Here is a 27,359-nt window from a genome sequence, read left to right on the forward strand (position 1 = left end):
ACTCTTTGTTTCTCTAGAGCTCTGCAGACCCTGGTGCTGAATGGATTATACTACTCCTTGCATTTCTCTGATTTCAAAGCGGAACATCACTTAGCTATCTTCAATTCCCCACAAAGAAAACAGATTCTCAGCAAACACAAAATAGCTACCATAGTCCTCCAAAATGCTTGTACAATCAAGAACAGAATCCTCCAGCCTCTGGTTTCTGCCTCGTATCAAGCAGGAACTCTAAGTATACAGCCACTGAGGGAACAAAACTTTTGATGTCCTCAAGCCATGTCTGCTGGGTTAGGAAACCTCAGAGGCCACCACCCATGTTCTGCACATGAAGGGTGGTAAGAAAGACACTGTGCGCCTGTAATCCAAGTGCTTTGGGAGGCTGAGGTGGTGGGAGGATTGCCTGAGGCCCAGGAGTTCGAGATCAGCCTGGACAACATAGCTGGTGGACCCCCGTCTCTACAAAAACGATTAAAAATTATCCAGGGATGGTGGCACACACCTGCAGCTACTCGGGAGGCTGAAGTGGAAGGATCACTTGAGCCTAAGAGTTTCAGATCAGCCTGGGCAACATTATGAGACCCTGTCTCTACAAAAAATTAAAAAATTAGCCATGATGCATACCTGTCATCCCAGCTACTTGGGAGGCTGAGAGAAGAGGATGGCTTGATCCCAGGAGTTCAAGGCTACAGTGAGCTATGATCATGCCACTGTACCCTAGCCTGGGCAACAGAGCAACACCCTGTCTCGAAAAACAGTAATGACTTAAAACTGCATATGGCGGCCGGGCACAGTGGCTCATGCCTGTAACCCCAGCACTTTGGGAGGCCAAGGCAGGTGGATCACGAGGTCAGGAGATTGAGACCAGCTTGGCTAACATGGTGAAACCCTGTCTCTACTAAAAATACAAAAAATTAGCTGGGGATGGTGGCATACGCCTGTAGTCCCAGGCACTCGGGAGGCTGAGGCAGTAGAATCACTTGAACCCGGGAGGTGGCAGTTGCAGTGAGTTGAAATCGCACCACTGCACTCCAGTCTGGGTGACAGAGCAAGACTCCATCTCAAAAAAAAAAAAAAAGCAAAAGCATATGGCTGGCCTCACTGCCAGAGTTCCTGATTCTGCAGGTGTGGGAAGAGGTCCTAGAACTTGGCCAGTACCCTAGAACTATGCTTGTAATCCCAGGGCACTGAAGGCTGAGGCAGGAGAATTGCTTGAGGCCAATGGTTTGAGAGCAGCCCGTACAACACAGTGAGATCATGTTTCTGCCAAAAAGAAAAAGAAGGCAAGCCACCCAGGTATAGGTCTTTGCTGATGAAGACCAAGGTGCTTTGGAGATACGCTTGGTAAAAATACCACACACACACACACACACACACACACACGCACGCAACACGTGCACACACACACACGGTACTCCAACAGGAGAGAGTTCCAGAGAGGGAGTTTATTTGCTTCTCAGTCCAGAGAGTCTCTTTTAATGAAGTACAAGAGCCTGTACCTCACAGGGGAAGTTTTCTCACTACTAAAGAGTGATCAGAATGGTCAACTTCAGAACAAGCCACTCAAATGGGATCCGTCATAGACCAGTACTTTGGCCTCTTTTCCACAAAGCAGCAGAGATATGTAACCTATTTTTCAGAAACTATCTCAGAAAGGTCTACTATACCAATCCTTGGAGTTTAAGTCACAGATTCATAAACTTTCAGCCATTCTTCCCCAACTCCAAGTAAAATAACAATAGTGAATAAAACCAATAGTTAATTCAGGCCAATTCAAGCAGAGACGCATTCAACAGCACAGCCTCTTTTGTATGGCCATCTGAGAGTAGCTGAGGATGGGGTCCATTGTCTGTCACTAGAAAAGGACTCTGCAGCTGCTGAGCTTTCCAGAATTCACAAATCTGTAGCCTTAAAGGCATAATTCACTTCAGAAAAAAATGAGAATTAAAAAAATGCAATTAAAATATCACTTTAAATCAAAGCAAAAGTATTAATAAGTGACAAAATGACTATCATATAAGATTTGGTTAACATAAACAGTAAATTATTTATGAATACTCATTTCTCCATGGTCCCAAGAAGATCCTGGACTTACCATCAGGCTTTTTAAAAGATGGATTGGCCGGGCACAGTGTCTCATGTCTGTAATCCTAGCATTTGGGAGGCTAAGGTGGGTGCATTGCTTGAGCCCAGGAGTTGGAGACCAGCCTGGGCAACATGGTGCCCAGAGACTCCATCTCTACAAAAAACTACAAAAATTAGCTGGGCATGGAAGTACACACTTGTACTCCCAGCTGCTCAGGAGGCTGAGGTGGAAGGATCGATTGAGCCTAAGAGGTCAGGGCTGTAGTGAGCTATGATTGTACCACTGTACTTCAGCCTGGGAGACAGAGTGAGATCCTGTCTCAAAAAAAGAAAAAAAAAAAGGATGGATGGTCAAGGATATCAACTGTAGCACCACCTGAAGCAGCCCCCAGCAGGTGCTAGTTGAATACATCAAGGCACAGCCATACAATGGAGCCTTCACAGCCAAGAAAAGGATGGCACTGATGTCTTATGTGCCAAAGTGAGATGATTGTACCCATCCTTCATTTGACAGTTATGGAGCCTGCTTTGGCACTCAAAGCCCAACAAATCAGGCAAACGAGCTGTTAATCTTGGGCCTTTATACAACTGATCCCTCTGCCTCGAAGGCTCTGCCCCCATCTTAGACCATCTTCTTGGTCATCCTAAATGCTGCTGTGCTATAGGGGCCTGCCCAGCATACGCAATCTAAAGGGCCCCTACCACTCACTATATACCACTATATACATGTCTGAGAATCTAAAAACAGACAATTCCAGCACATCATTCTCAGCACATCAGATTTTCTTATTAATTTACTTGTTTGCTATCCATCTCCTATCGTCAGCTCTAGGAGAGCAGGGATCCCATCTATCTTGTTCATTGGTGTATTCCTAGAGCTTAAAACAATGCCTATTAGAAAGCGGATGCTCAAAAGTAATTGTGAAATCAAAGAAAGAAAATTAGACAGCCTTAACAACAAAAATTCTTCAACAAGGTACAATGAAAAATCCATCAATCAGATTCTATATATACTACGAGGTTATTTAAAAAAGCAACCAGGCTGGGCATGGTGGCTCACACCTATGACCAGTACCTTAGAACTACGCTTGTAATCCCAGGGCATTGGAGATGCACCTACTTTGGGAGGTTGAGACAGGCAGATCACCTGAGGTCAGAAGTTTGAGACCAGCCTGGCCAACATGGTGATACTCTGTCTGTACTAAAAATACCAAAAAAAAAAAAAAAAAAAAAAAAAGCTGGGTATGGTGGTACACCTATAATCCCAGCTACTTGGGAGGCTGAGTCAAAAGAATCGCTTGAACCCAGGAGGCGGAGGTTGCAGGGAGGCGGAGGTTGCAGGGAGCCGAGATCGTGTCATTGCACTCTAGCCTGGGTCGCAGAGAGAGACTGTCTCAAAAAAACAAACAAACAAAAAGGAAATGGTAATTCAAAGGATGTTTTAATAATTCATATCCAACCAAACGCTCTTTTTTTTTTGAGACAGTCTTCTGTTGCTCAGGCTGGAGTGCAATGGCGTGATCTTCGCTCAGCGCAACCTCTACCTCCTAGATTCAAGTGACTCTTCTGCCTCAGCCTCCTGAGTAGCTGGGATTACAGGCGTGTACCTCTACATCCTGCTAATTTTTCTCTTTTAGTAGAGACGGTGTTTCACCATTTGGCCAGGCTGGTCTCAAACTTCTGATTTCAGGTGATCTGCCCGCCTTGGTCTCCCAAAGTGCTGGGATTATAGGTGAGCCACCACGCCTGGTCTAAATGCTCTATTTCTATTCAGAAAAACACTGCTTAACCTGAAGTGGATTAAGTAAAAAGCCTGCTTTTTTCTATTCAGAATCTGAAATGTCCAGTGTAAAGTCATTATAATTGATTCTAACAGTTAACTAAGCTATCCGATTCCATAAAAATCATTGCTAGAGTTTTATGTCTGCTAAAATTCACAGGGTTAAAAAAAAATGCTAATGTCTGTGATGAGCCGAGGTGCTCCATGTGCTCAGATCAGGGCCACAGGTACTGGGGCCAGGGGCCCAGAGAGAAATGGAGCTGTTGTGTTTCATACATGTCTGAAAACTGCACTTAATGTCACATTTTACTCTTTGGGAAGGTGAATTTCCTCACATGGGAACTGTACTAGAAGGTACTCTGGGCTCTGTTTTGACTACTGTACTAGAAGGTACTCTGGGCTCTGTTTTGACTAATACCATGAAAATAATTTTCCAGATATTTATATACTCTCAAAATTCCATTACAACTAACTTAAACAGTTGTTTCTTTTGGTTCAATACAATATAAGAGAAAAGAAAGCAACCAGCCACTATCCATATTCCTTCACACAATTTGGTTGCAATTTATAAACACATTTTAAATGGGTGTGGTGTTGATTTACCCCTTCAACACTAACACTTAAGTTGCCATAACAAAATTCCCTTCAAGGACATATACTCCTAGTTCCGCTCTTTCCATTCTGACACAGTGCCTCATTTTGCATGTTTCAAATTATATTTTTGTTATTCAATGTTAGAAGCAGGTTTCAAATACAAACATTATATTTTCAAAGCTAAATTGAAATAGACTTTTGCATCCATGGGGAAAGAAGAGGACAGATTCAAAGCAGCTCTACTCCACAGCTATAAATTTAACTATCTGAGGCCAAAACCATGTCTAGACCACTATTTTAAAACTATGGGTTGTGACCTACTAGCAGTCTGGGAAATCAATTTAGAGGGTAATGGCTTGGCAGTTTTGAAAAACAAAATAGAAGAGAGACCAGAAAGCATCAGTGTATCATGTGCATTCCTGCTTTGTAAACTCATGTCTCAGTCACACACACCTAAGTGCGACCTGGGTCACAGTGCTCACAGTCATTTTTACTGTGACAGCTGGTCTGGGGCAAGTTTCCAAAGCCCTAGAATCAGAATTGCCTAGATCTGTGTAATAAACAGATTCCCTGGCTCAAGCCTTCTAAGATTCTAATTCAGCTGGGCTGCAGGGGGACCAGAAATTCCTAGGAGAATCTCATCAGTCTGGACTGAACCTGCTGGTCTGGACTCTAGTTCTCAGCCACTTGTGTAGCAAACAAAGTCCCCAAGCTTTTACGTGAGCCAGCCCAGGAAGAGACACACACAGAGGAAGGGGAAGAATCCCCAGCTGAGACACTCCGTCCCCATCCCACCCCACGGCCAGGCCTCTGAGGACCCTCACCAGCACTCAAGATTAGAGAGGCAGCATGAAAACCCCATGGGATCCTGGCTTCAAGAGGCAGTGGGAAAATGAGGGCCAGTCCCCGCATCATCTACGCCTGCCCTTTCTATGATTTCTCTCTCTTCTCCTCAGTGTCATCCTCTAGTGTTGCCTTAAGACGCTGCCTTACTTTTTTTTGGCGTTTGGTACACAAGAGGTGGATGATCCTGGGTGTAGGCCAAATGCACTTAACCGGGAAGGGTTCACAGCAGAATCACTGAGGAGCATTCAAAAAACGCACATATGTCTAGGAGCCTGCTGAGACCATGGTGTGGTGGGAAAGAAAGGGGTAGAAGGAGAGTGGCCAAGAATCTGCATTTCTAACAAGCTCCAGGGGGGATTTTAACTCACAATCAGTATTAAGAACCACTGGCAGGGATTCTAGGATAGGAGTCCTGATCTGGAGTCAGCAGTTGAGAAAAATCAATCATGGTAAGATGTATATGTGCATTTGAGCTTTTCTCAGGAGAGGTGTCATAGAATCCCTGAGATTCTCAAAGACCCACCAATCAGATTATCAGGGGTAGAAATCTGCATCTTGAAGAAGTTCCTCAGTAACTTACTGGAGGACCACTCTTCCGGGGTAAGCAAGGAGGTGGAGGAATGGAAATCTAGCTTGTCTGCTGCCTGACTCTACAAACCTGGACTAAAATAACCTTTCAGGGCTGATGTTTCTCCCTCCACAAAGGGAGGCAAAGAGTAGTTGCTGCCTCCCAGCCCTACGGTGGGGAGGACTTACTGAACCTGCCAGTGCTAGAGATCCCAGGGAAGCAACACGCTGGTGGACTAAGTGTTGCCTCTAAAACAGCCATCTGTAAATGCATGTTCAGAATGAAAAGCAAAAAATTGACAAGTTCCTTCATTTTGGCTAAAGGCCATGATTAAAGGTGTACCTGCTAGGTTACCCACCTGTCGACCTCCTCTTTGCTCATGGCAGCAAATGTGAAACACTCTGTCACTCCGTTGATGGCAAGCAGGAGAACATAGAGACAGTAGGAACGCAGTAAAACAGGACCTACAAAGGAAAACAACTAATTGAGACTCCAGAGCCCAATCGAAAGGCCCACGTGTAACCTCAGCTCTGCTGAGTGCCCAGAGAATACCAGAACCAGGCCATGAGACCTGCTGGTATCTGCAATCGGCAGACTGCATGCTGGAGCCCAGGGTCTTAATTATCAAGAAGGATTCCCAACATTCTATGGCATTGACTAAATAATCAACAAAAAACAAAAGGATAGGCCAGGGATGGTGGCTCATGCCTGTAATCCTAGCACTTTGGGAGGTCAAGGCAGGCAGACCGCTAGAGCCCAGAAGTTCGAGATCAGCCTGGGCAACATGGTGAAACCCCACCTCTACCAAAAATACTAAAATTAGCTGTGTGTGATGGTGCATGCCTGTAGTCCCAGCTACTCGGGAGGCTGAGGAGGGAGGATCACCTGAGTCTGGAGAGGTCAGAGCTGCAGTGAGCCATGATAGTGCCACTGCACTACAGCCTGAGTGACAAAAGAAGACCCTATCTCAAAAAAAATTGTGAATAAATGTACAGATCTCTTACTGGACAGCTAAAACCTTAGCTGGCTAGTAAGCAAGTCTGTTCACTTTTTTTCATCAGCATGAATAGGCCTGCTAGTTTGAACTCAAAGTCACTAGTGACCCTGCATGGTAACGGAATCTCAGTTGAGCAGGTCCTCAAGAAAACACCTTTAAGAAAGGCCCGGGGCCCAGGACAAGCAGAAAATTACACAAATCCAAAGTGAGAACTATTTGCTTTTAAAACAAAGTAATGCAGCGGCCAGGCGCAGTGGCTCAAGCCTGTAATCCCAGCACTTTGGGAGGCCGAGGCGGGTATATCACGAGGTCAAGAGATCGAGACCATCCTGGTCAACATGGTGAAACCCCGTCTCTACTAAAAATACAAAAAATTAGCTAGGCATGGTGGCGGGTGCCTGTAATCCCAGCTACTCAGGAGGCTGAGGCAGGAGAATTGCCTGAACCCAGGAGGCGGAGGTTGCAGTGAGCCGAGATCGCGCCATTGCACTCCAGCCTGGGTAAAGAGCGAAACTCCGCCTCAAAACAAAACAAAACAAACAAACAAACAAAAAAAAAAAACCAAAGTAATGCAATTCTATTGCTAACAAGCTTTGGAAAAATCTGCCAATTGGAGAACAGGAGGCTTACAAATGGGACTGATTCACCTCTTTTAAGGGGCCACAATCAAGCACCTAATAAATATACACCTAACCTACGACCCAGCAATTGCACCCCTAGGTATACATCCAACAGAAATGAACACACATTCACAAAAACACTTGTACAAAACATCTGTAGCAGTTTTATTTATAACAGCCAAAACTGACCATCAACAGAAGAAAGAATAAGCAAACTGTGGGCCATCCATACAAAAGAATACTTAGCAAGAAAAGATAATAAAATTCCTTATCTATGCAAAACCATGGAAGAATCTCAAAAACTTTATATTGAAGGAAATATGCCAAATGCAAGAGCGTCCATGCTGCATTTCATTGATATGAAATTCTTTTTAAAAGAAATACCAATCCATGGTGATAGAAATCAGATTTCTTCAGATTTCTCTTCACCTCTGAGGTGGAGTGAGGCGGTTGACTGGAAAGGGTCCCAAAATAACTTTCTGGGGTCATAGAAATATTCTATATGTGAATCTGGTTGGTAATTACATGGGTTTCTTTGTACACATTTGTCAAAACTTATCAAACTGTACTTTTAAGAGAACAGCATTGGCCAGGCGCGGTGGCTCAAGCCTGTAATCCCAGCACTTTGGGAGGCTGAGACGGGTGGATCACGAGGTCAACAGATCAAGACCATCAGAAAACCCCGTCTCTACTAAAAATACAAAAAGTTAGCTGGGCATGGTGGTGCGTGCCTGTAATCCCAGCTACTCAGGAGGCTGAGGCGGGAGGCAGGAGAATTGCTTGAACCCAGGAGGCGGAGGTTGCGGTGAGCCAAGATATTACCATTGCACTCCAGCCTGGGTAACAAGAACGAAACTCCATCTCAAAAAAAAAGGAACAGCATTTTACTTTATGTAAATTATACCTCAACAAAGAAAAAAGAACTTAACCACTAAAAGAAAAGGAGGGGGGAGTGAAGTTCTGGAGTCTGAGAATCTGGAACTCATTCAGGGTTTATGAAAGCTGTTTCATATAAAAGATCTCCAGGCAGTGGGGACCCTAAATAGTTTTATGGCAGTTATAAAATTATAAAAGGAACACTAACAGGGCAGCCCTGATGCCCAACAAAAAACCATTTTCCAAGGCCCTGTCTCAGATTCCACATTTATCACATCACATTGCATTTGGCCTGTCAAGCCGCTGCAGGAAGCAGCCTGGCCCCCACCCCAGCTAATGGTGACTCCAGGAAGGGAGGCAGGGACCATGGTCTGCACCCGGGAGGCTCAAGTCTAGGCTCAAGTGTGCCTCCTGCTTCTCCCCATCCTCCTCTCCCTGGGAGAAGCAGAGGAGTGGGGAGCCTCATCACTGAACACTAACGGCACAGGTGGGCCCCTCTGTAGGTGAACAGTGAGCTGCTGTGAGGCACAGAGAACAACACAAACTACGGCACGATGCAGTGACTCAAGTAAAGGGTTTTGCGTCCATTTGGGGAATTCAAGAACGGAACCAACCTTTGATTGTAGACTGAATTGAGGGGTGTTTTAGGTTGAATTGTCCCCCCAAAATAGATATGTTGATGTCCTGACCAGTGCTGCCTTGGAATCTGACCTTATTTGGAAACAGGGTCTTCATGAAGAAAACTGAGTTAAAATGCGGTCATTAGGGCGGGCACTGATCCAATATGACAGGTGTCCTTATAAAAAGGTGAAACTTGGCCGGGTTCAGTGGCTCACGCCTGTAATCCCAGCACTTTGGGACGCCCAAGGGGGACAGATCACCTGAGGTCAGGAGTTTGAGACCAGCCTGGCCAACATGGCGGAACCCTGTCTCTACTAAATATACAAAAAATTAGCCGGGTATGGTGGCAGGCGCCTGTAATCCCAGCTACATGTGAAGTGGGAGTTTCCTGAACACGGAAGGCGGAGATTGCAGTGAGCCAAAATTGTGTCGCCATACTCCAGCCTGGGCAACAGTGAGACTCCGTCTCAAAAAAAAAAAAAGTTAGGGGAAACTTGCACACGGAGGCAGACATGCGCAGGGGGATGACGACGTGAAGACAGAGAGAACACAGCTGTGTGACCACAGTGCTGCAGCTGCATGTCAAGGAACGCCAGGATGCCAGCAACCACTAGAAACTAGAAGAGGCAGGGAGGGGCCTCTCATCGAACCTTCAGAGAGAACACGGCCCTGGCCATCGCTTGATTGTACACTTCTGGCCCCCAGAATTGACCGACAATATGCTCTGCTGTTTAAAGACACCCAGTCCATGGTACTCTGTCATGGCAAAGTACCTACTTAACTAAGCCCTAACATGTTAACATGTCTTCGTTGAGTCAAGCAGATAGATAACTAAGACAAGGGGATAGAGAAGGAGAAAGTAAAAAGCAGAGGGGCAAGAGAGAAGCACCAAAGAGAGAAATGTGAGAAATCTTGGGGAAATTCTGTGAACATCTGGGATTTGCTTAAGGACAGAAAAGCTAGGTTTTGTTCTGTGAGTTATCAAGAAAAAAGAAAAGAAAAAGCAAAGCTAGGTGTGAGAAGGATTTCTAAGAAAAGCCTCCAGAACACTTAGAAAGCCCCTAATGAAATACACTGCTAATCCCAAACACTAGAAGAGAAGCCACACCCCTAGACAAAGGCCTGTCTGCTGTGTCTGAGTCGCTCATTTGGAGATGGCCAGTACAGCTCACAGGTAAGTCCACTTCCAGGGTGAAGACAGAAAAGTACATAACTGGGGACAACTGGGATGGCAGTGTTGCAAGTTCCACTTTCAAAAGTAAGATGATGGGGCTGAGTCATGATGAAGATGGGACAGCCCCCTCTTTGTAGCAATGCCTGTGACTGTGTGACATTAAAGGCGGCTCCTCCATGTTGTTTTCTAAGGGTGCAGAGCTGCTATAGGATAGTTGAGTTCCCAATCTCTACCCATAAACTTACTAATGCCTTCCTAATGAGGCCTCCTTGCAGCTGCCTGATGGAAATGTTCTTCTCACAGCACAAGCCCCAGGGAGCTGCAAACCCCTTCACTCGTTTCACAGCAGGTGTTTCTCCAAACTTAATGACCTTTGCTCTGGTATGTAAACTTGGCCCTTCTTCCCCTAACACCAAAAGTTTGGGCCCCATTACAGTGGAGACTAAAACAACCTAGTGAACTTGTAAAATGGCATTTGACAAGCCCTTTATATTGAGATGGGGCAGCAGAAAGAAGTCCTCGGAGTTCCTGTCCAGTGACCTGAGAAATTAAAAACATCTTTGCTAAACCCAACATGAAACACTACAGAGGGACTGCCAGCTTACAGCCCAGCGCATTTTAAAACTGGTGAAGTCCCCAAGGCCTAGCAAGTGCTGTGAGATGCTCAGCGGCCTGGTGTTTCAAAATTAGACACATTCAATACTTTTCTTCTTCAAAAACCGAGAGTCTGGATTAAATATACCATTTTATTTGCAGAGATCAATTTTATTCGCTGCAAATGGCTCTGGGTTATCCTTCAGAGGCTTTTATGCACCAGGCTGGGAGATTTATGTGGCATTTACTATCTTCAAATGTGTTTAGTATCAAGCGGAGACTCATTACCGTCTGCCCTCTGCCTTCCTCCCTCACCCCAGAGAGAGCACAGGAAGCGCTTGGCAAAACATATTCTAGGCCCAAGAGGAAAGCCAACGGCAAGGAGGAGTCATAATAACTTCTCCAAGCGAGGCTGGGGAAGCTGTTCGCCCCAGCATCAACGCCCCTGCCTACACCTTGAGTGTGTGTCTGAACTTGAATGAGGGGAACAGTCCCACAGCCCCTGCCACCAGTTTTCCCTAAATTGACAGTTTTCAACTGTGTGCACCCAAGTTCTTGAATTTCATGACTCTTCTATTTCTGTTGGGAAATTAGAACAAATTCAGAAAAACTCTTGTGTGTACCTGATCCTGAGCTAAGCATGGTCCCTCCATAGATATCCAGAGCCAGTTGAGAATAGGCAAAGCCAAAAACAGTGATGGTCAGGCCGGACAGCAGGGCCAGCTTTAGCAGGGACTCCAAGACTGCAGCAGCCACAGCAACATCCTCCTGGGGCCAGGGGGAGAGGGAAGGAAGTTGGATGAGTCATGAGCTGAAGAAAACCTTCACCCTTCATCTCTGGCCTTCTTCCTTCACTGTTTTACAGTTCACTCTTCCAAAACGGTGATGGATTTCACTGCTTTTTTTGTAGCATGTTTGTTTTCATGTAAATTAGCAAATGAAGGAAAGAAAAAGTATGTGTCTCCTTAGCTGGTAAGGGAGAGGGTTAGTTTTCAATTCACTTGGGATAAATTGTTCCAAATATTGCTTAGGAAACACTGACTTTCCCCTCTGATATTTATTATTTTTTAAAAAAACAGAAATAGAGGAGGGTGTCTCACTATGTTGACCAGGCTGATCTCAAACTCCTGGCCTCAAGCAATCTTCCAGCCTTGGTCTCCCAAAGCATGAGGATGACAGGAGTGAGCCACTGCACCAGGCCACTAATATTTATTCTTAAATGGGCAGCAAGTTTCCCTATATGCTAGCCAGCTCTGTGCTTCTCCTGCTAAACATCCCAAAATTCTGACGTTACTGTCAATGTACTTTTAGGAAAATATTCCTAAATCAGACTGAGTACCAGATTAGCTCATTTTGAGATATTGTGCATAAACTGTATTTTACTAAATATCTTCTAAGACATGCAAGAAGCTGAACTAGCTTTTTATTCTAAGAAAACTCAGACATTTTCAGTGGTTTTGGAAAAAGTGAAGCTCCTAGATCAAATACTCCTAGATTAAAATCTCCTCTTCTGTATCTACCAGCCCGAGTATATAGAACCTCAGTCAGAATGTAGCTGAGCATGTCCCAGTAGTAAGAAGTTAAAACAACAGGTGTGGTGAGTGAAACCCAACAACGATATCCTCTCCTCCCTATGCCCTCAATTAGCCTGGCTTCAACTTCTGCATCCTTTGGCTCTTGAGACTCTGAGGATAGGAGAGGCAACCTCATTCTTATGTCTGAGACTAGCCCATGGCTGGGTGTCTGCAGGGCTCTGGGGACAGCTTTAGAGAGTCCTGAGAGGGCTGGATCAAGAGTAAGGTCACATGGCTGGGCATGGCGGCTCACGACTGTAATCCTAGCACTTTTGGAGGCTGAGGTGGGCAGACTGCCTGAGGTTAGGAGTTTGAGATCAGCTTGCCCAACATGGCAAAACCCCTTCTCTACAAAAAATTAGCTGGGTATGGTGGCACATGCCTACAGTTCCAGCTACTCGGGAGGGTGAGCCAGTAGAATCATTTGAACCCAGGAGGCAGAGGTTACAGTGAGCCGAGATGGCGCCACTAAACTCCAGCCTCAGCAACAGAGTAAAACTCCATCTCAAAAAAAAAAAAAGGAAGGTCACAAAGAATAACAAAGGGGTGAGAAGAAGGGAAAGCCAAGAGCAAAGGGAGAAGGCCACAAATGAAGAGGTGAGCCCTGGGTCCCATTATCATACAGAATGTCAGAAAAGAATGAAATCTGTAAGAAAATTCCTGATCAAACAGAAGAGAAACAGACTGCTTCACATTCCTGTCTGCTTGTCTTGCAATTAAAGGCAGAATTAACTTGAGAGATGACACGAGAACCAACATTACCTGCTTCTGCAGTGTGGCATCCTTTTCCCTCTCCAGCACCTTAGCAAAAAATACATAAAAACTTTCCTCTATTGGCTGGAAAAGTAATCTGGCCACAAGGGAGCCAAGGTTATTCACTATATCATACACACCTACAAAACGAAAAGGAAGAAACAACAATCATGTTGTTTTTTCCTACTTTAATTTTCACAGCACTATTAAAATTACTTATTTAATATTTTCATTACAGTTTATTTATCTTGAAATAATTATAGATTCATACAGATTTACAAGAAGTAATAGTGGCTGGGCATGCCTATAATCCCAGCACTTTAGGAAGCCAGGGTGGGCAGACTACTTGAGCCCAGCAGTTTGAGATGAGCCTGGGCAACATACAGAAAGCCTGTCTCTACAAAAACAGAAAAAATTAGCCAGGCATGCTGGTGTGCATTTGTAATCCCAGTTATTCAGGAGGCTGAGGTAGGAGGATCACCTGAGGTTGAGGCTACAGTGAGTTGTAATGGTATCACTGCACTCTAGCCTGGGCAAGAGAGTGAGACACTGTCTCAAAAATAAACAAGGGAAGAAAGAAAGAAAAATAATGGAAGTAACAGAGGGATCCCACATACCCTTTACCCAGTGGTAATACTGTGTAAAACTGTAGTACAGTATCACAACCAGGATACCAACATTGATACAGTCAAGACACAGAATGCTTCTAGCAACAGTATTTTCTTACACAGGTCATTAATGCAAAGTTGATGTTTTTCTATTTTATTTCCATTACTTTGGGATTATATTAAAAGATAAATCTAAAAATACTGAAAGACTATCTAGCTACATAAACATGGGACAGATTGAGGCTGTGAGACAGAGCTCCCTTTTCTCCTCTCTTGTCACCTCCCACCCCCAAAATGACCACCAGAGCTCTCAGGAGGCGAACTAAAGGGCCAGGGTTTCACCAGAACACCTGCCACCAAAGTCACATTGGAGGGTATAGTCAGTATGAAGAACAACGATTTCCAGTCTTTAGATGTTCTTTAATCTTCAGGTTCATCTTTCATTAAATATATCACAGAAAAATATTAGGAAGCACCTATTAATAGTATTCACCTTTAATTAAAACACTACAGAATTTCATCTTACCCTGATCACCAAAACTTAGTACGTTAAAAAATGTCATCACATATCGCTCTCCTATAAACAAAAAAGCAAAATAATTAGCATGTCAAATGCACATTAATGTATTGTTCTCTTTCTCTTATCAGCTATCAACTTTTCCAGCTGACAAATGAAGGAAAAATGTTAGATAACAGTTAAAGACATGTCCTTGTCCTAATGTTGATTTCAAATAATCTCAAAGTAACAATTCGGAAAGTGCTGAGGACCTTATTGACAGCAAATCTCCAAGCCAGTTAAATAAAAAATAGTAAAAAAACAAGCCTAACAATATGTTTTTTCAAAAGTATGTGGAGACAATTAAATTTTAATAATGAAAATGATGGTCCCAAGTTTTAAGGGGAGGTCAGATAACCTGAGCATAAATTATCTGTAAAGTGTCCATGATTATATGCACAAGCTTATCCAAAGGTTCCTCAGGGGTGCAAAGAGCTCCCTGGGGCTGGCAAGGCATCAGACTATCTTAGATTTGAATCATGAACTCAGGCTTGATTCAAATCTAAGAGAGTCTAATGCCTTCAAGGTGAAGACACCAGCCAGGGCTTCCATCCCCCTGGCTCATCATAGAAGTTTCTCATCTATGAGGAAAAAATGTTGACCACTGTGGAAAAGGAGCACTAAACAGTGCCCACGCCCTGAAGGGCAAAGTGTCACCTCCTAGTAACTTGCTCAAAAGGAAAGCAGCAAGAGGCTGGAAGCAGTGAGGATCTTCTCTCAAGACTCTCTCCCACCCTGCCTCTCTCTCCAAGCCTCTGCCACTGTTTATGGTGGGACCTCTGCAGGTCCTCACAGGCTTATGTCTCTGTGCTGCTCGGATCCACCATCACTGATAACAGCTCCAGCTTCTGCAAATACGGTTTTCTTTCTTTCTTTCTTTTTTTTTTTGAGACAGAGTCTCACTCTGTCGTCCAGGCTGGAGTGCAGTGACGTGATCTCGGTTCACTGCAACCTCTGCCTCCTGGGCTTAAGAGATTCTCCAGCCTCAGCCTCCTGAGTAGCTGGGATTAAAGGTGCCCACCACCACGCCTAGCTAATTTTTTGTGTGTGTGTGTATTTTCAGTAGAGATGGGGTTTCACCATGTTGGCCAGGCTGGTTTTGAACTCCTGACCTCAAGTGATTTGCCTGCCTTGGCCTCCCAAAGTACCATGATTACAGGTATGAGCCACCATGTCCAGCCTCAAATACAGCTCTTAAATCAGTTTCTGCTTTCATATCTTTTTTTTTGAGAGTCAGTCTTGCTCTGTCGCCCAGACTAGAGTGTGCAGTGGCACGATCTTGGCTCACTACAACCTCCACCTGCCAGACTTAGATTCTCTTGCCTCTGCCTCCTGACCTCATGGGATTCGCCTGCCTTGGCCTCCCAAAGTTCTGGGATTATAGGTGTGAGCCACCACGCTGAGCTTGAAATACAGCTCTTAAATCAATCTCTGCTTTCATATCTTTTTTTTTTTGAGACAGAGCCTGTTGCCCAGGCTGGAGTGCAGTGGCACGATGTCATTCACTACAACTTCTGCTTCCTGAGTTCAAGTGATTGTCCTGCCTCAGCCTTCTGAGTAGCTGAGATTACAGGCACTCATCACCATGCCCAGCTAATTAAAAACATTTTTTAGTGGAGATGGGGTTTCACCTGACCTCAAGTGATCCACTTGCCTTGGCCTCCCAAAGTGCTGGGATTACAGGTGTGAGCCACCACACCCGGCCTGCTTTCATAATGGATCTTTTCTTACTTTTTTATTTTTTTGAGACATAGTTTCGCTAGTCAGCCAAGCTGGAATGCAACGGTGCAATCTTGGCTCCGTCTTCCAGGTTCAAATGATTCTCCCACCTCAGGCTCCCGTGTAGCTGGGATTACAAGTGCCTGCCACCATGCCATAATTTTTGTATTTTTAGTAGAGATGGGGTTTCGCCATATTAGCCAGGCTGGTGTCCAACTCCTGACCTCAGGTGATCCACCCACCTCAGCCTCCCAAAGTGCTGGGATACAGGTATGAGCCACAATGGCTCTTAGGGTTTGCAAAAAGTCCAGGCTCCTTAATTCTTTTATACACTAACCCCAAGCTATCATTTTGAGGGCTTTTATACACTGACCCCAAGCTATCATTTTGGCCTCCCTTCATCAACCTCACCCTCATCACCCTGTCATCTTCTGCTGCACACTACCTCCCAGGTTTTAGCCCTCCAGCTGCTTTAAGTCAGGCTGGGCCCTCCTTGGCTCTTGGCATTCTCACCATCTAGTCTCTTTTCCGCAGGGCCCTCCCTGTCTTTTGGAGAATAGACCTCCCCTTCCTACACTGTGTAAACTCCCTGAGGGTAGGAGCCCCTCTCAGTCATCTCTATGCTCCTGCTTTCCTAGCAAAGTCTAGGAAATGAGTTTCCAAGTACTACACCCCTCACAGCCCAGTAACAGTTAACCACACAAAGGTGTCTTTGGTGAGAGAATGAAACACTTGAGGCCACGGCATGTTACTTATTCATCTCCGGATTCTCAGCACCTGGCATAGTGTTCAGGAAATGTGGGGGCAGAAGTAACAGCATATACATTTTTGCTACTACAAAAAGTGAGCTCAGTGGCTCATGCCTATAATCCCAGAACTTTGAGAGGCCAAGGCAGGAGGATTGCTTGAGTCCAGGAGTTCAAGACCAGCCTGGGCAACATTATAAGACCCTGCCTCTACAAAAAAATCAAAATATCAGCTAGGCGTGATGGCCGGTGCCTTGCCTGTAGTACCAGCTACTTGGGAGGCTGAGGTGGGAGGATCACTTGAGCCCAAGAGGTCAAGGCTGCAGTGAGCTGTGTCTGTACCACTGCATTCCATCCTGGGTGACAGAGTGAGACCCTGTCTACAAAAACAACAAAACAAACAAAAAAACCCAGGGAATTTCCACTTTTTTAGAGCTGTAGTTTTAAAAATATAAAGAATCTTAGAATCTCAGTCAGGCAACTTCCTTATTTCACAGCCATGGAGACGGAGGCCCTGAGAAGTTCCTAATGGCCCTCTGCCAGTCAGAGGGAGCCAGGCTACGGGGTCCAACCATGGAGCAGGCTCCTGGCACCGCATTCAGGTAGAGTTCTGGAAGCTTTAGTTTGCAGTAAACTTAAACCTGCTGCTGCAAAGACGTATCTAGAGATGTGCTGTCTGCAATCCAGAAAACCAATTTAGGCCATCAACCATTTTGGACTGGATCCATTCCCTCAAACTCATCAAAACTGCTCTTAAAACCCTGGAAGGAAAAAAAGTGCATATGAGCAACTGTCCTTTCCAAAACTCTCTCCGCTGATTGTCCTGTTCTTACAACAACCCGAACTGTCATCATACACCATTTCACAACGGTTACCTTGTGGCTTGTCTTACTTCATTCACAAATACATGCTGAATAGCCCTCCTATGCCAGGTCACAGTGGGGCAGTGGTGAACGGCACACTCCGTGCTCCTCAGGAACTAAGCGCTCAGGCCCTACACTCAGCTCTCCTGAGACGTCTGACCCTCCCTTCCCTGAGAAGTCCTCAGAACAGTTTCATTTTTGTAATAGCAAAGTTATAAGCTTACGCTAGAAACGTGTGTGTACTTTCAAAGATCAGAGAGCCCTCAGACACTGCCTGATCCTATCCCTTGTTCACAGATGGGGAAAGAGAGGTGTAGGGGGAGTTGCTTTCCTTTGGAGACATAATGAACAAAGATACAGATAAGAGGCTGGGCGCTGTCTGTAATCCTAGCACTTTGGGAGGCTGAGGCGGGTGGATCACCTGAGGTTAGGAGTTTGAGACCAGCCTGACCAACAAGGTAAAACCCCGTCTATACTAAAAATACAAAAATTAGCCAGGCATTGTGGCGCATGCCTGTAGTCCCAGCTACACAGGAGGCTGAGACAGGAGAATTGCTTGAATCCAGGAGGTGAAGGTTGCAGTGAGCTAAGATAATAACAGTTGTATTAAAATGCCAGTATTATTTTTTCTGTTTTCTTATTTTTTCTAATGTGACTATATTTGATAATTAAAAGATAATTTTGAAAAGATTAAAAAATACATTTAGTAATAGGCATATGAATATGAAATGTGTATGCACAGAGAAACTACTAACTTCAGCAACTTACAGCTGCCTTAAAATCTCATTTTTTAAATTAAAGCTAGGTACAAATAAACCAACACATATATACACAAAAACTAAATGTGCTTCCAGCCCCTTGCTGGCCCTCCACATTGAGAGCTCTGTCACTGGCAAACTAGAATGACCGAAGTCTGACCATGCTCTCAAACAGGTGCATTTTGTTGTTTAAGAAAATAAATCCAACATTAGAGAATTGACATAATTTTAAAAAAGAAGAAAATAAAATGATATAAGTGGGTGATATAAAATGATAAAATGCTTTAATGCAACGGATATAATACTCTTATAATACATTCATAAGGATCATATAACATGGGGTTTGGAGTTAGACCTGGATCCCAGTTAAGCTTTTCCTTGTTACTGTAAAACCCTGAAGAAGTTCTGCAACCTCACTGACCCTCAGTTTCCTCATCCATGATGAAGGGGAACAACATCTTTCTTACAAGGCTATGGAGAGATTTAAATTAGACAACCTAAGTAAAGCATAAAACTACATAGAGGTTGGTTTCTCTCTCTGTGTTAAGCCCTGTCCTCCCATTTCTGAAGTTCTTTTGCCCCAGAGGCTCTGTGGTCTGGACCCAGGTAATCGGCAGTCCTGTGAAATCCCCTTCTACTACAGTCTCCTGACCATTCAGAGTGTCCTTGTACTTACCTTCTGTCAAAATCTGTTTCAAGAAAGACTGTTTGAAAAAACTCCAAGTCAGTTTAGCCTCTTTCCAGTTTATAATAGCCTAGAACAGAAAACAAAACAAAACAAAAATATCACAGGCATTGCAAGTGTAAGAACACAATGCTACATGAGAGGCAAAGGCATTCTGGTCCCTAAATCCCAACCTGGAGAGTCTCCACTGAACCCTCATTCAATGCTAAGCACACAGAAGGCATCCTACAAACACTGGGGAAGAATTTACATCACTAAACACAAAGCCAAATTCTGTAAGGGCCTGCCCAAGACTCATATACTGACACCCCTAAAGAACTGCTGCTATCCCACAGTTAACACATACAGCTCACAGTCTGTTCTTTCCTTAAAAAGTGTCTAAAGCATGCTGAGCTGCAGAACAAATTCTGCTCCATCTACTGCACATCATAATGCTATGTTCAGCCATTCAGCCATCCGGGGCCCTTTTCCACAAGGGAAAAGGAGCTGCCCTTCCATATTTAAAAAAAAATTAACTTTCCCAGGTCAGGTAAACCACTCAGAATGGATATGACAGAGGAATGGAGAAAATAAAATTTTTGATATGACTCTTCTAAAACTCCAGGCTGGGCACGGTGGCTCATGCCTATGATCCCAATACTTTGGGAGGCCGAGGTGGGTGGATCGCTTGAGCCAGGAGCTTGAGACCAGCCTGGCCAACATGGGAAAAACCCCATCTCTACTAAAAATACAAAAATTAGCTGGGTGTGGTGGTATGTGCCTGTAATCCCAGCTACTTGGGAGGCTGAGGCACAAGAATCACTTGAACCTGGAAGGTGGAGGTTGCAGTGAGCTGAGATGGCACCACTGTACTCAGCCTGGCGACAGATCGAGAATTTGGCTCAAAGAGAGAGAGAGAGAGAGAGAGAGAAAGATAGATCTATCTTCCAGTGGGCACCAAATGGCCACTTTCTGAGAACAAGGAAACATTTAGGTAGGGCAGAGATCAACCTGTAAGAGACAGGTGGCCTCAGAGCCAGGGAGCTGAACACAAAATAGGAGAGCAAGGCAGCCAGGGGGCTCAGTATCCTCTGACTCCTATTTTTCTACCTTCCACAGTTCCCTCTGGGGCCCCCTCCTCTATCTTGTAGGCACCCTGGGATCCCAGAATATTTAGACTGAGTGTTAAGTTTTTTGTTTGTTTGTTTTAGAAACAGGGTCTCGCTCTATCACCCAGGCTGGAATGCAGTGGTGTGATCATAGCTCACAATAACCTGGACTCAAGCCATCTTCCTGCCTCAGCCTCCAGAATAGCTGGGACTATAGGTGTGTGCCACCATGCCCAGCTCATTTTAAAAATTGTAGAGATAAGTGTCTTGCTGCATTGCCCAGGCTTGTCTCAAACTCCTGGCCTCAAGTGATCCTCCCACCTTGGCTCCCAAAGTACTGGGATTACGGGCGTGAGCCATCCCATGTTGATGTTAGGTTCTTAATCGTAGGGTACTTGCATTTTGAAAAGTTGTGATTATCTAAAGTGAAGACTTTTGAATGGGAGGATTTCAGAGGGCTTTTTGGGAGGGGAGGGCTGAATCACAAAGGCCAAGTGCACTCTACCTCTGCCAAAGGTCAGCCACAGCTCTGGAAGTCGGCCCAAGGGCAGGCCTAAAGCCTGCCTCGGTCATGTGGGCCCGTTCTGGGCACAAAGCCCAACTGTGAAGAGCAATGCTATTCAGTAGGAATGTAATGTGAAATTTTCTAGCAGCCACAGTTCACAGGAAGAAAAAAAAAACAGGTGAAATTAATTTTAATATATTTTATTTAACTAAAATATTATCATTTCAACAAGTAATCCATATAAGAAATATTTTCTTCATATTGAGACTTTGAAATCCAGTATGTATTTTACATTTACGGCTCATCTCAATTCAGACTATCCAGATTCCAGAATGCTCTATAGCCACACGTGGCTAGTGGCTAACATTTAGGACTGGGCAAGTCTAGAGCACCTCTGAAAGCAAGGGTCACGTCTAGTCCCCATTCTCCTTACCCCTTGGTTTCTGAACCTTTTATCCAGACACAGGGATCACAAATCTGAATCCTCCCAAACTATGCTGCCCTCAGGGAATCAGAGACTCAGAGCAGATGCCAGGATATCTCTTTAGCCTGGGAGTAAATCTTCCCTGATGAGAAGGAAATTGGGCTGCAAGATGTTTAAAACCAGGCCGTCTCCTTTCCCTGGAACAAAGAGCAGCAGACAATTTCCCACCACTAGGGGGCACAGGGGACCATGTCACCTTCAGACTTGGATTCTGACCACTGCTGGCTTCAGCACCTTCTCTCACTCACACTGTTCCCCACCCCTTGCCATGCCGCGGTGGTCCTCCCAGGGGTCAGCAAAGCAGAACCTGTCCTCTTTTAAAAGGAAACAAAGGCTGTTGCTCGTCATGAGGCTCCCTTGACACCTGCTTGCCTGCAGGTTGTGAATGGATTTGGGAAGATGATTGAGCTCTTAAAACACAAAGTGCTTTGGGAGAGTGAAATCATGATGGTGTACCTAATCTGAAGATATCATACTTGATTTTCTTAATGCCTTTGGTTTAAACGGGCCTGTGGTTCAGAAGGAATGGCCACACCACTTACTAAAGTGCTCATAAGGACACAGAGGCAGGAAATCCAATCTGAGATGTGGCTTCTCCAGGCAGGGGCTGAGTGGCGGAAGAGAGGAAGCATGTGGTAGAGTTTTACCATCCTACTCAGAATGGAGGTTAATAATGGAGGTTCATTTGGGGCGATCAAAAGAGGCCTATTTTACAATAGCTGGGTTGGTACTGATGAGCTGATCTACATAGCTGGGAATTTCCCTGGAATGCCCTGACCAATAAGCCATTCCACTGCCTTACTGTACTGATGGAGAAACAGAAGGCTGGGGTGGTAAAGGTGATGGACGGTAACTTGGGGGAAGATCTGGAATCAGAACTTAGAGGCTCATCACACTTCCACCTGAGTCACTCATCAACTTTCCAAACTCTTCTGACTCAGGACGATCTGATCAGCCACATCCTTACCACAATGACAAGAGTCACTGGGGAGTGTGAGGCTACCTACCATCCTGTCCCCTGCCCTCCATCACTTCCTCCACCCTACACAGCACTCCTTCCTCTCCCTCTTGCTCCACCTATCCTAGTCACTCTGGGGCTGTGGCTGCTGCCCCAGCTTTGTCCATCTGCCCACTTTCATCCATCCTTCCTCTGTCCTCACTCCTCACCTGGATAATTGCACAGGCTCCCAATGAGTTTTTTGCCTCCTACCCTTTCTCTAGCCTATCCTTCTCATTGAAAATTCAAACTTTGGAGTCAAGCTTGGAGACTGGGGCTCAACCTGCAGCTCCTTGACTTATTACGGTAAATGCTGTGGACAAGATACTTAACTTTGCTAAGCCTTGGTTTTCTCATCTGCAAAATGGGATAAGAAGTCCTATCTCGTGGAGCCAGTGTGAGGATTGAATGAAAACAAAAAAATGAGACACTGTAACTCTATAAGAGATGGCAAACTCCTCAATATAGGAAGTTCGATCATAGCACTGTTCAAAAACCTTTCATGGGTGGGGGGGTGATCAGAGAAAAAAAAAAACCCTTTCATTTGGCTCCACTGCCCCTGAATTAAGCCCAGGCTCCATAGCATGAGGCCACTACCACCTGACCCTAGCCTGGCAGTCAGGTTTACCTCCCTTTATAACTTTCTGCCACCTTTGCTTTCCTTTTCCCAATTGTCCATCCAACCTAAGTACCCCAGTTATCCAACACAATCATGGCCAGATAACAAGCACTGAGCAACTTTTCTTTCTTTCTCTGGTCACGAATGCCCATCTCTACCACACATATCCATTTAACCTCTGCCCATCCATGTGTCAAAGTCCACACAAAAGAAGCTTCCTCCATGAAGCCTTCCTTGATGTTCCTTGATGGAATTCAGCAGTCCTTCCTCTGTGCTTCTATTTTGATAACGCTAGACACGCACTGTCCTGTAGCATAGTTAGTTGAGCAAGCATCCTATCTGTCCATCACCATGCAAGTTCTGAGGGTAGGGGCCTCACTCAGGGCACCCGGGACAGTGCTTAACATATAATAATGCTTCATACATGCTTGCTGAGCCAAATTCCTCAGCTTTACTTAAATATTAGCATATCTCTCATATTAAATCCCTCAGAAATGTCAATGATTATAAACGGAAGCCATTATTTGAAGTATCACATTAATTTGTTATAAGGTTAAATAAAGAAGATGGAAATCTACAAGAACGGGAAGGGAAATTTCACAATTAGGTCAAATTGATAGTAAATACAATTATTTGACCAGTTTCCACTAAGGGAGTCCCCAGTGTAGAAAGCTGTTCCGGGGAGCCAAGTCAGGCATTCTGCCCATGGTAAAGTCATACGCTGCATTCATGCATTCAGAATCATCTCATTTCTTTTACTTTTTTTCATTTTTCATTTTTTTCTTCTTTGAGACAGGGTTTTGCTCTGTTGCCCAGACTAAAGGGCAGTAGCATGAACAGCTTACTGCAGCCTCCAGGGCTCAACCGATCCCTCCTGCCCCAGCCTGAGTAGCAAGGATCACAGGCATGTGCCACTGTGCCCAGCTAATTTTTACATTTTTTTGTAGAGAGGGGTTCTTACCATGTTTCCCAGGCTGGTCTCAAACACCTGGGCTCAAGCAATCCTCCCACTTCAGTCTCCCAAAGTGCTGAGATTACAGGCTTGCGCCACCATACCCGGCCTCTTTTTTCTTTTTAAAATAATAAGCCTGAATTATGAATTGTTCCACCTGGAACTTCCTAATCTTTATGTAAACAGTAACTACTATGGGCAATAAGCCAATTTCTTTTGGAAGACTACATAACATCAGGGTAAACCACAGCCTAAAGCTAGTCCGCAGCAAAAGGTGGAGAGAAGTGGGTCCAAAACCAGCTATGTGATTTTCGGTTAGTCACTTAACTCCTCTGAACCTCAGTGTTCTTTTCTGCAAGATGGAGATAACAGTATTCATCACCTACGTAACTATGAGAATGAAAGACGAAATCCATGTAAAGTGCTTGGCATAGTGCATGGCACAAAACATGCAGTCAATAGCAGTTATTGTAAATGGCTCTCTGTCAACGTTCAAATATTTCATGGAACTCCTGAAGTCTTCAGAGAGGCCTCACAGGTCACGTAGGCCAACAATCTCACTTTAAAAATGAAGACCCTGAGGTCTGGGGAGAGTCCCACAGGCTTCAGAGCTATACCTGCTGCCTCTCAAGTCCACAGGAAGCTCCCTGAGGCCCAGGAATCACCTCTCCTACATGTCTGTATCCCTGATGGCATCAAGCACGGCACCACTTTCTTACTGTATGTCAGTGGTAATAGGATCACTATATATGACAGGTACACACAGCCTTCTCATGATCAGGGCTTGGGTCCTTGCAATCTGGGCATGGTTACTTTCAGGGCATATTACCAGACTGAACCGCTGAGCTCCCATACCAATGCCATCAGCGCTGCCTGGCTAGGGTGCCCCTGGGGAGGCGGCTCTGCTCGCAAAGCATCAGTGTGATGGAGGTGGTATCTGCTGTCACTTAAGGATACCCATTTGTGCCAGGCCACATTGTTAAGACTACATGTCCCAACTCATCGGGCCCTCGAAACAACCTTAGGAGGGAGGTACTATTATTATCCCCATTTGACAGATAAGGAAACTAACCTTAGAGTTCTGAGCTCATCACAGGTTTTTATTTATTTATTTATTTATTTGAGACAGGGTCTCACTCTGCTGCCCAGGCTGAAGTGCAGTGGCACAATCATGACTCGCTGAAGCCTTAACCTGGGCTCAAGCACCCTCCCACCTCAGCCTCCTGAGTAGCTGGGACTACAAGTGCACACCACCACACCCGGCTAATTAAAAAAATGTTTTTTGTAGAGACAGTCTTGCCATGTTGCTCAGGTTGGCCACCACGGGGCTTAACAGACATTTGGCAGACTCTTTACCTTGTCTCTTTGCTTATGCTAATGGTTCAAATGCTCCTTCCCAAAATACTGCTGGGGCACAGGGACAGGCCCAGTATGAAATGCTGCCAGGCTTGGTACAGGTGGACACCAGGGGGCACTCAGAAGAAGAACTCTTCTGTACTCTTGAACCTGCTCTGGGGGAAGGTGGCAGAAACTCTAGGCAAGAGAAGCGATCCTGAGTCCTAACCATCTAAGCCTGTAGGTGAGGCACAGTGGTATCCGAAACTGTCCTGTTGGTTTAGGTTACAGGTGAAATTTAGCTGAGTAGAATGGAGAATCCTTTTCTCACAAATGAGAACATATCTGGCATTGATACATAGTATCTAGTTTTTCTTGAAAAGTTGTACAACAGGATTCCATAAAGTCTGAGACTTATGTCTCACATATTTCACTACTTTTTCAAGTATCACAAGAGAAATAAGGAGAAACCCAGCATATGCCTTACCACAGCCAAGTACACTGCATCTGGCAAGCAAACACGCAAGGAAAGAGGGGAAGTGCCCAGAATAGAGGAGCTCATGAAGCATCTTGGTAGAGGCAATGGGGTAATATCACGAGTATTACCAGTGGCATGGGCAGCAGCGCTGACCCCAGAGGAGCCAGAAAATCAAAGTCCAATGGCCTGAGAGTGAAGGAATTGAGTAGAAAAGATGATGCTTTACTCCACATGTCAGCTGTAGAATCCACAGTGGTCTAGGTGGAAAAGTATATCACCTGAAAGACTAGGCTGACACTGAGATCAAGAGACCATGTGGAGCCGGGTGGGGTGGCTCATGATCCCAGCACTTTGGGAGGCTGAAGTGGGAGGATTACTTGAACTCAGGAGTTCAACACTAGCCTGGACAACATAGTGAGACCCTCTCTCTCAAAAAAAAAATTTTTTTTAATTAGCTGAGCATGGTGGCTAGTACCTGTAGTCCTAGCTACTTGGGAGATTGAGGCAGGAGGATCACTTGACACCAGGGGGTCAAGGCTGTAGTGAGCTATGATCATGCCACTCTGGACAGTAAAATGAGACACTGTCTCAATGCAAAAAAAAAAGGGACCATGTTGGGTTCATCCTACTTTCTCAGAACTCTCAACTATCTGTGCTAGAAGTCAACTGAGGAGAGAAACCAAAACCACAGCAGACTAGAAAGAGTGGAGCACAGTGGTACAGCCTGCACCCTGCTGGCATGTGAGCCTTTCCAGGCTCCTGTCCTTATCCTGACCCTCACCTGGGACAGGTATTTTATTCACTAAGCTTTAGTTTCTCAACCCTAAAACAGAAACAGTGTCAGCCTTTCAGAGTTGGTATAAGCATTAAATAAGGCAGGTAAAGCATTCAGCATAGGGTCTAGCACAATGGATCTCAACTGGGGGCAATGTTGTCCCCCAGGGGACATTTGGCAATGTCTGCAGACATTTTGGGGTGCTCCACTGAGGGGGGGTTGCTACTGGCATCTATCCACTAGGCTGCTGCTAAACATCCTACAATGCACAGGACAGCCCCTTCGACAAAGAATTGAGAGCCCAAAATGTCCACAGTGCTAAGATTTAGAAACCCTGGCCTGGCATACAGCAAGCACTCCATAAATATGAGCTATAAAATTATATTTATGATTATAACAATAAACCAGTGGCAGTTTCTTTCTCTCGAGGATAAGCAGCACCTATGATAAGAGATAAAATGTCTTACTTACTCCATTTCTTGTAATATTGGGTAACAGATCTGTTATTCTGGAGACAGGAAGAGTTTGAAGCTTGGTTGATTCTGGGGAACCCAGCAACTTTGTGAAATAAATAACATAGCAGAGCACCAGAACTGTGGTATAGAAAAGCTGATTAAAAAAAAAAAAACTGTTTAAATAAAGGCATAATTAAGATATGGCTATAAATTTGATCTCAAAGGCCAATCAAGTAATACAACTCTCTGATTAACAGCATTTTCTTTATTTTATTTTTGAGACAGAGTCTCTCTCTGTCACCCAGGCTGGAGTGCAGTGGCTTAATCTCAGCTCACTGCAACCTCTGCCTCCTGGGTTCAAGCAATTCTCTTGCCTCAGCCTCCTGAGTAGCTGGGACTACAAGGTACACACCACCAAGCCCAGCTAATTCTTTGTATTTTTTTAAGTAGAGACAGGGTTTCACTATGTTGCTCAGGCTGGTCAAAAACTCCTGAACTCAGGCAATCCGCCTGCCTCGGCCTCCCAAAGTGCTGGGATTACAGGTATGAGCCACCTCGCCCAGCCAATTCACTGCACTTTCTATTCAGCAATGCCTCACCCTCTGGGAAACAGCACTATTCACTTACCTCCACTGCAGCATCTGCCTGCAAAGTGCT

At 44.9% G+C, this 27,359-nt stretch overlaps 1 protein-coding gene across 7 annotated transcripts in view; it reads right to left on the reverse strand.

Annotated features, from left to right (window-relative positions):
• Positions 1-27,359, reverse strand: part of RFT1 (RFT1 glycolipid translocator homolog) — a 53,878-nt gene that overhangs the window by 16,149 nt on the left and 10,370 nt on the right. For 3 of the 7 annotated variants that reach the window (XM_035275820.3, XM_078351155.1, XM_002758242.6), the window contains 6 exons: positions 26,719-26,856; positions 19,006-19,084; positions 14,214-14,264; positions 13,089-13,219; positions 11,376-11,520; positions 6,229-6,334 (listed from right to left, as the gene is read on the reverse strand). In XM_035275820.3, the coding sequence (XP_035131711.1) occupies positions 6,229-6,334; positions 11,376-11,520; positions 13,089-13,219; positions 14,214-14,264; positions 19,006-19,084; positions 26,719-26,856 (650 nt within the window). The remainder of the gene's footprint in view (positions 1-6,228; positions 6,335-11,375; positions 11,521-13,088; positions 13,220-14,213; positions 14,265-19,005; positions 19,085-26,718; positions 26,857-27,359) is intronic. The other 4 variants (XM_078351153.1, XM_008981811.5, XM_078351152.1 and 1 more) reach the window with 3 other exon arrangements.

Source organism: Callithrix jacchus, chromosome 15, assembly GCF_049354715.1.
Source record: "Callithrix jacchus isolate 240 chromosome 15, calJac240_pri, whole genome shotgun sequence".
NCBI lineage: Eukaryota > Metazoa > Chordata > Mammalia > Primates > Cebidae > Callithrix > Callithrix jacchus.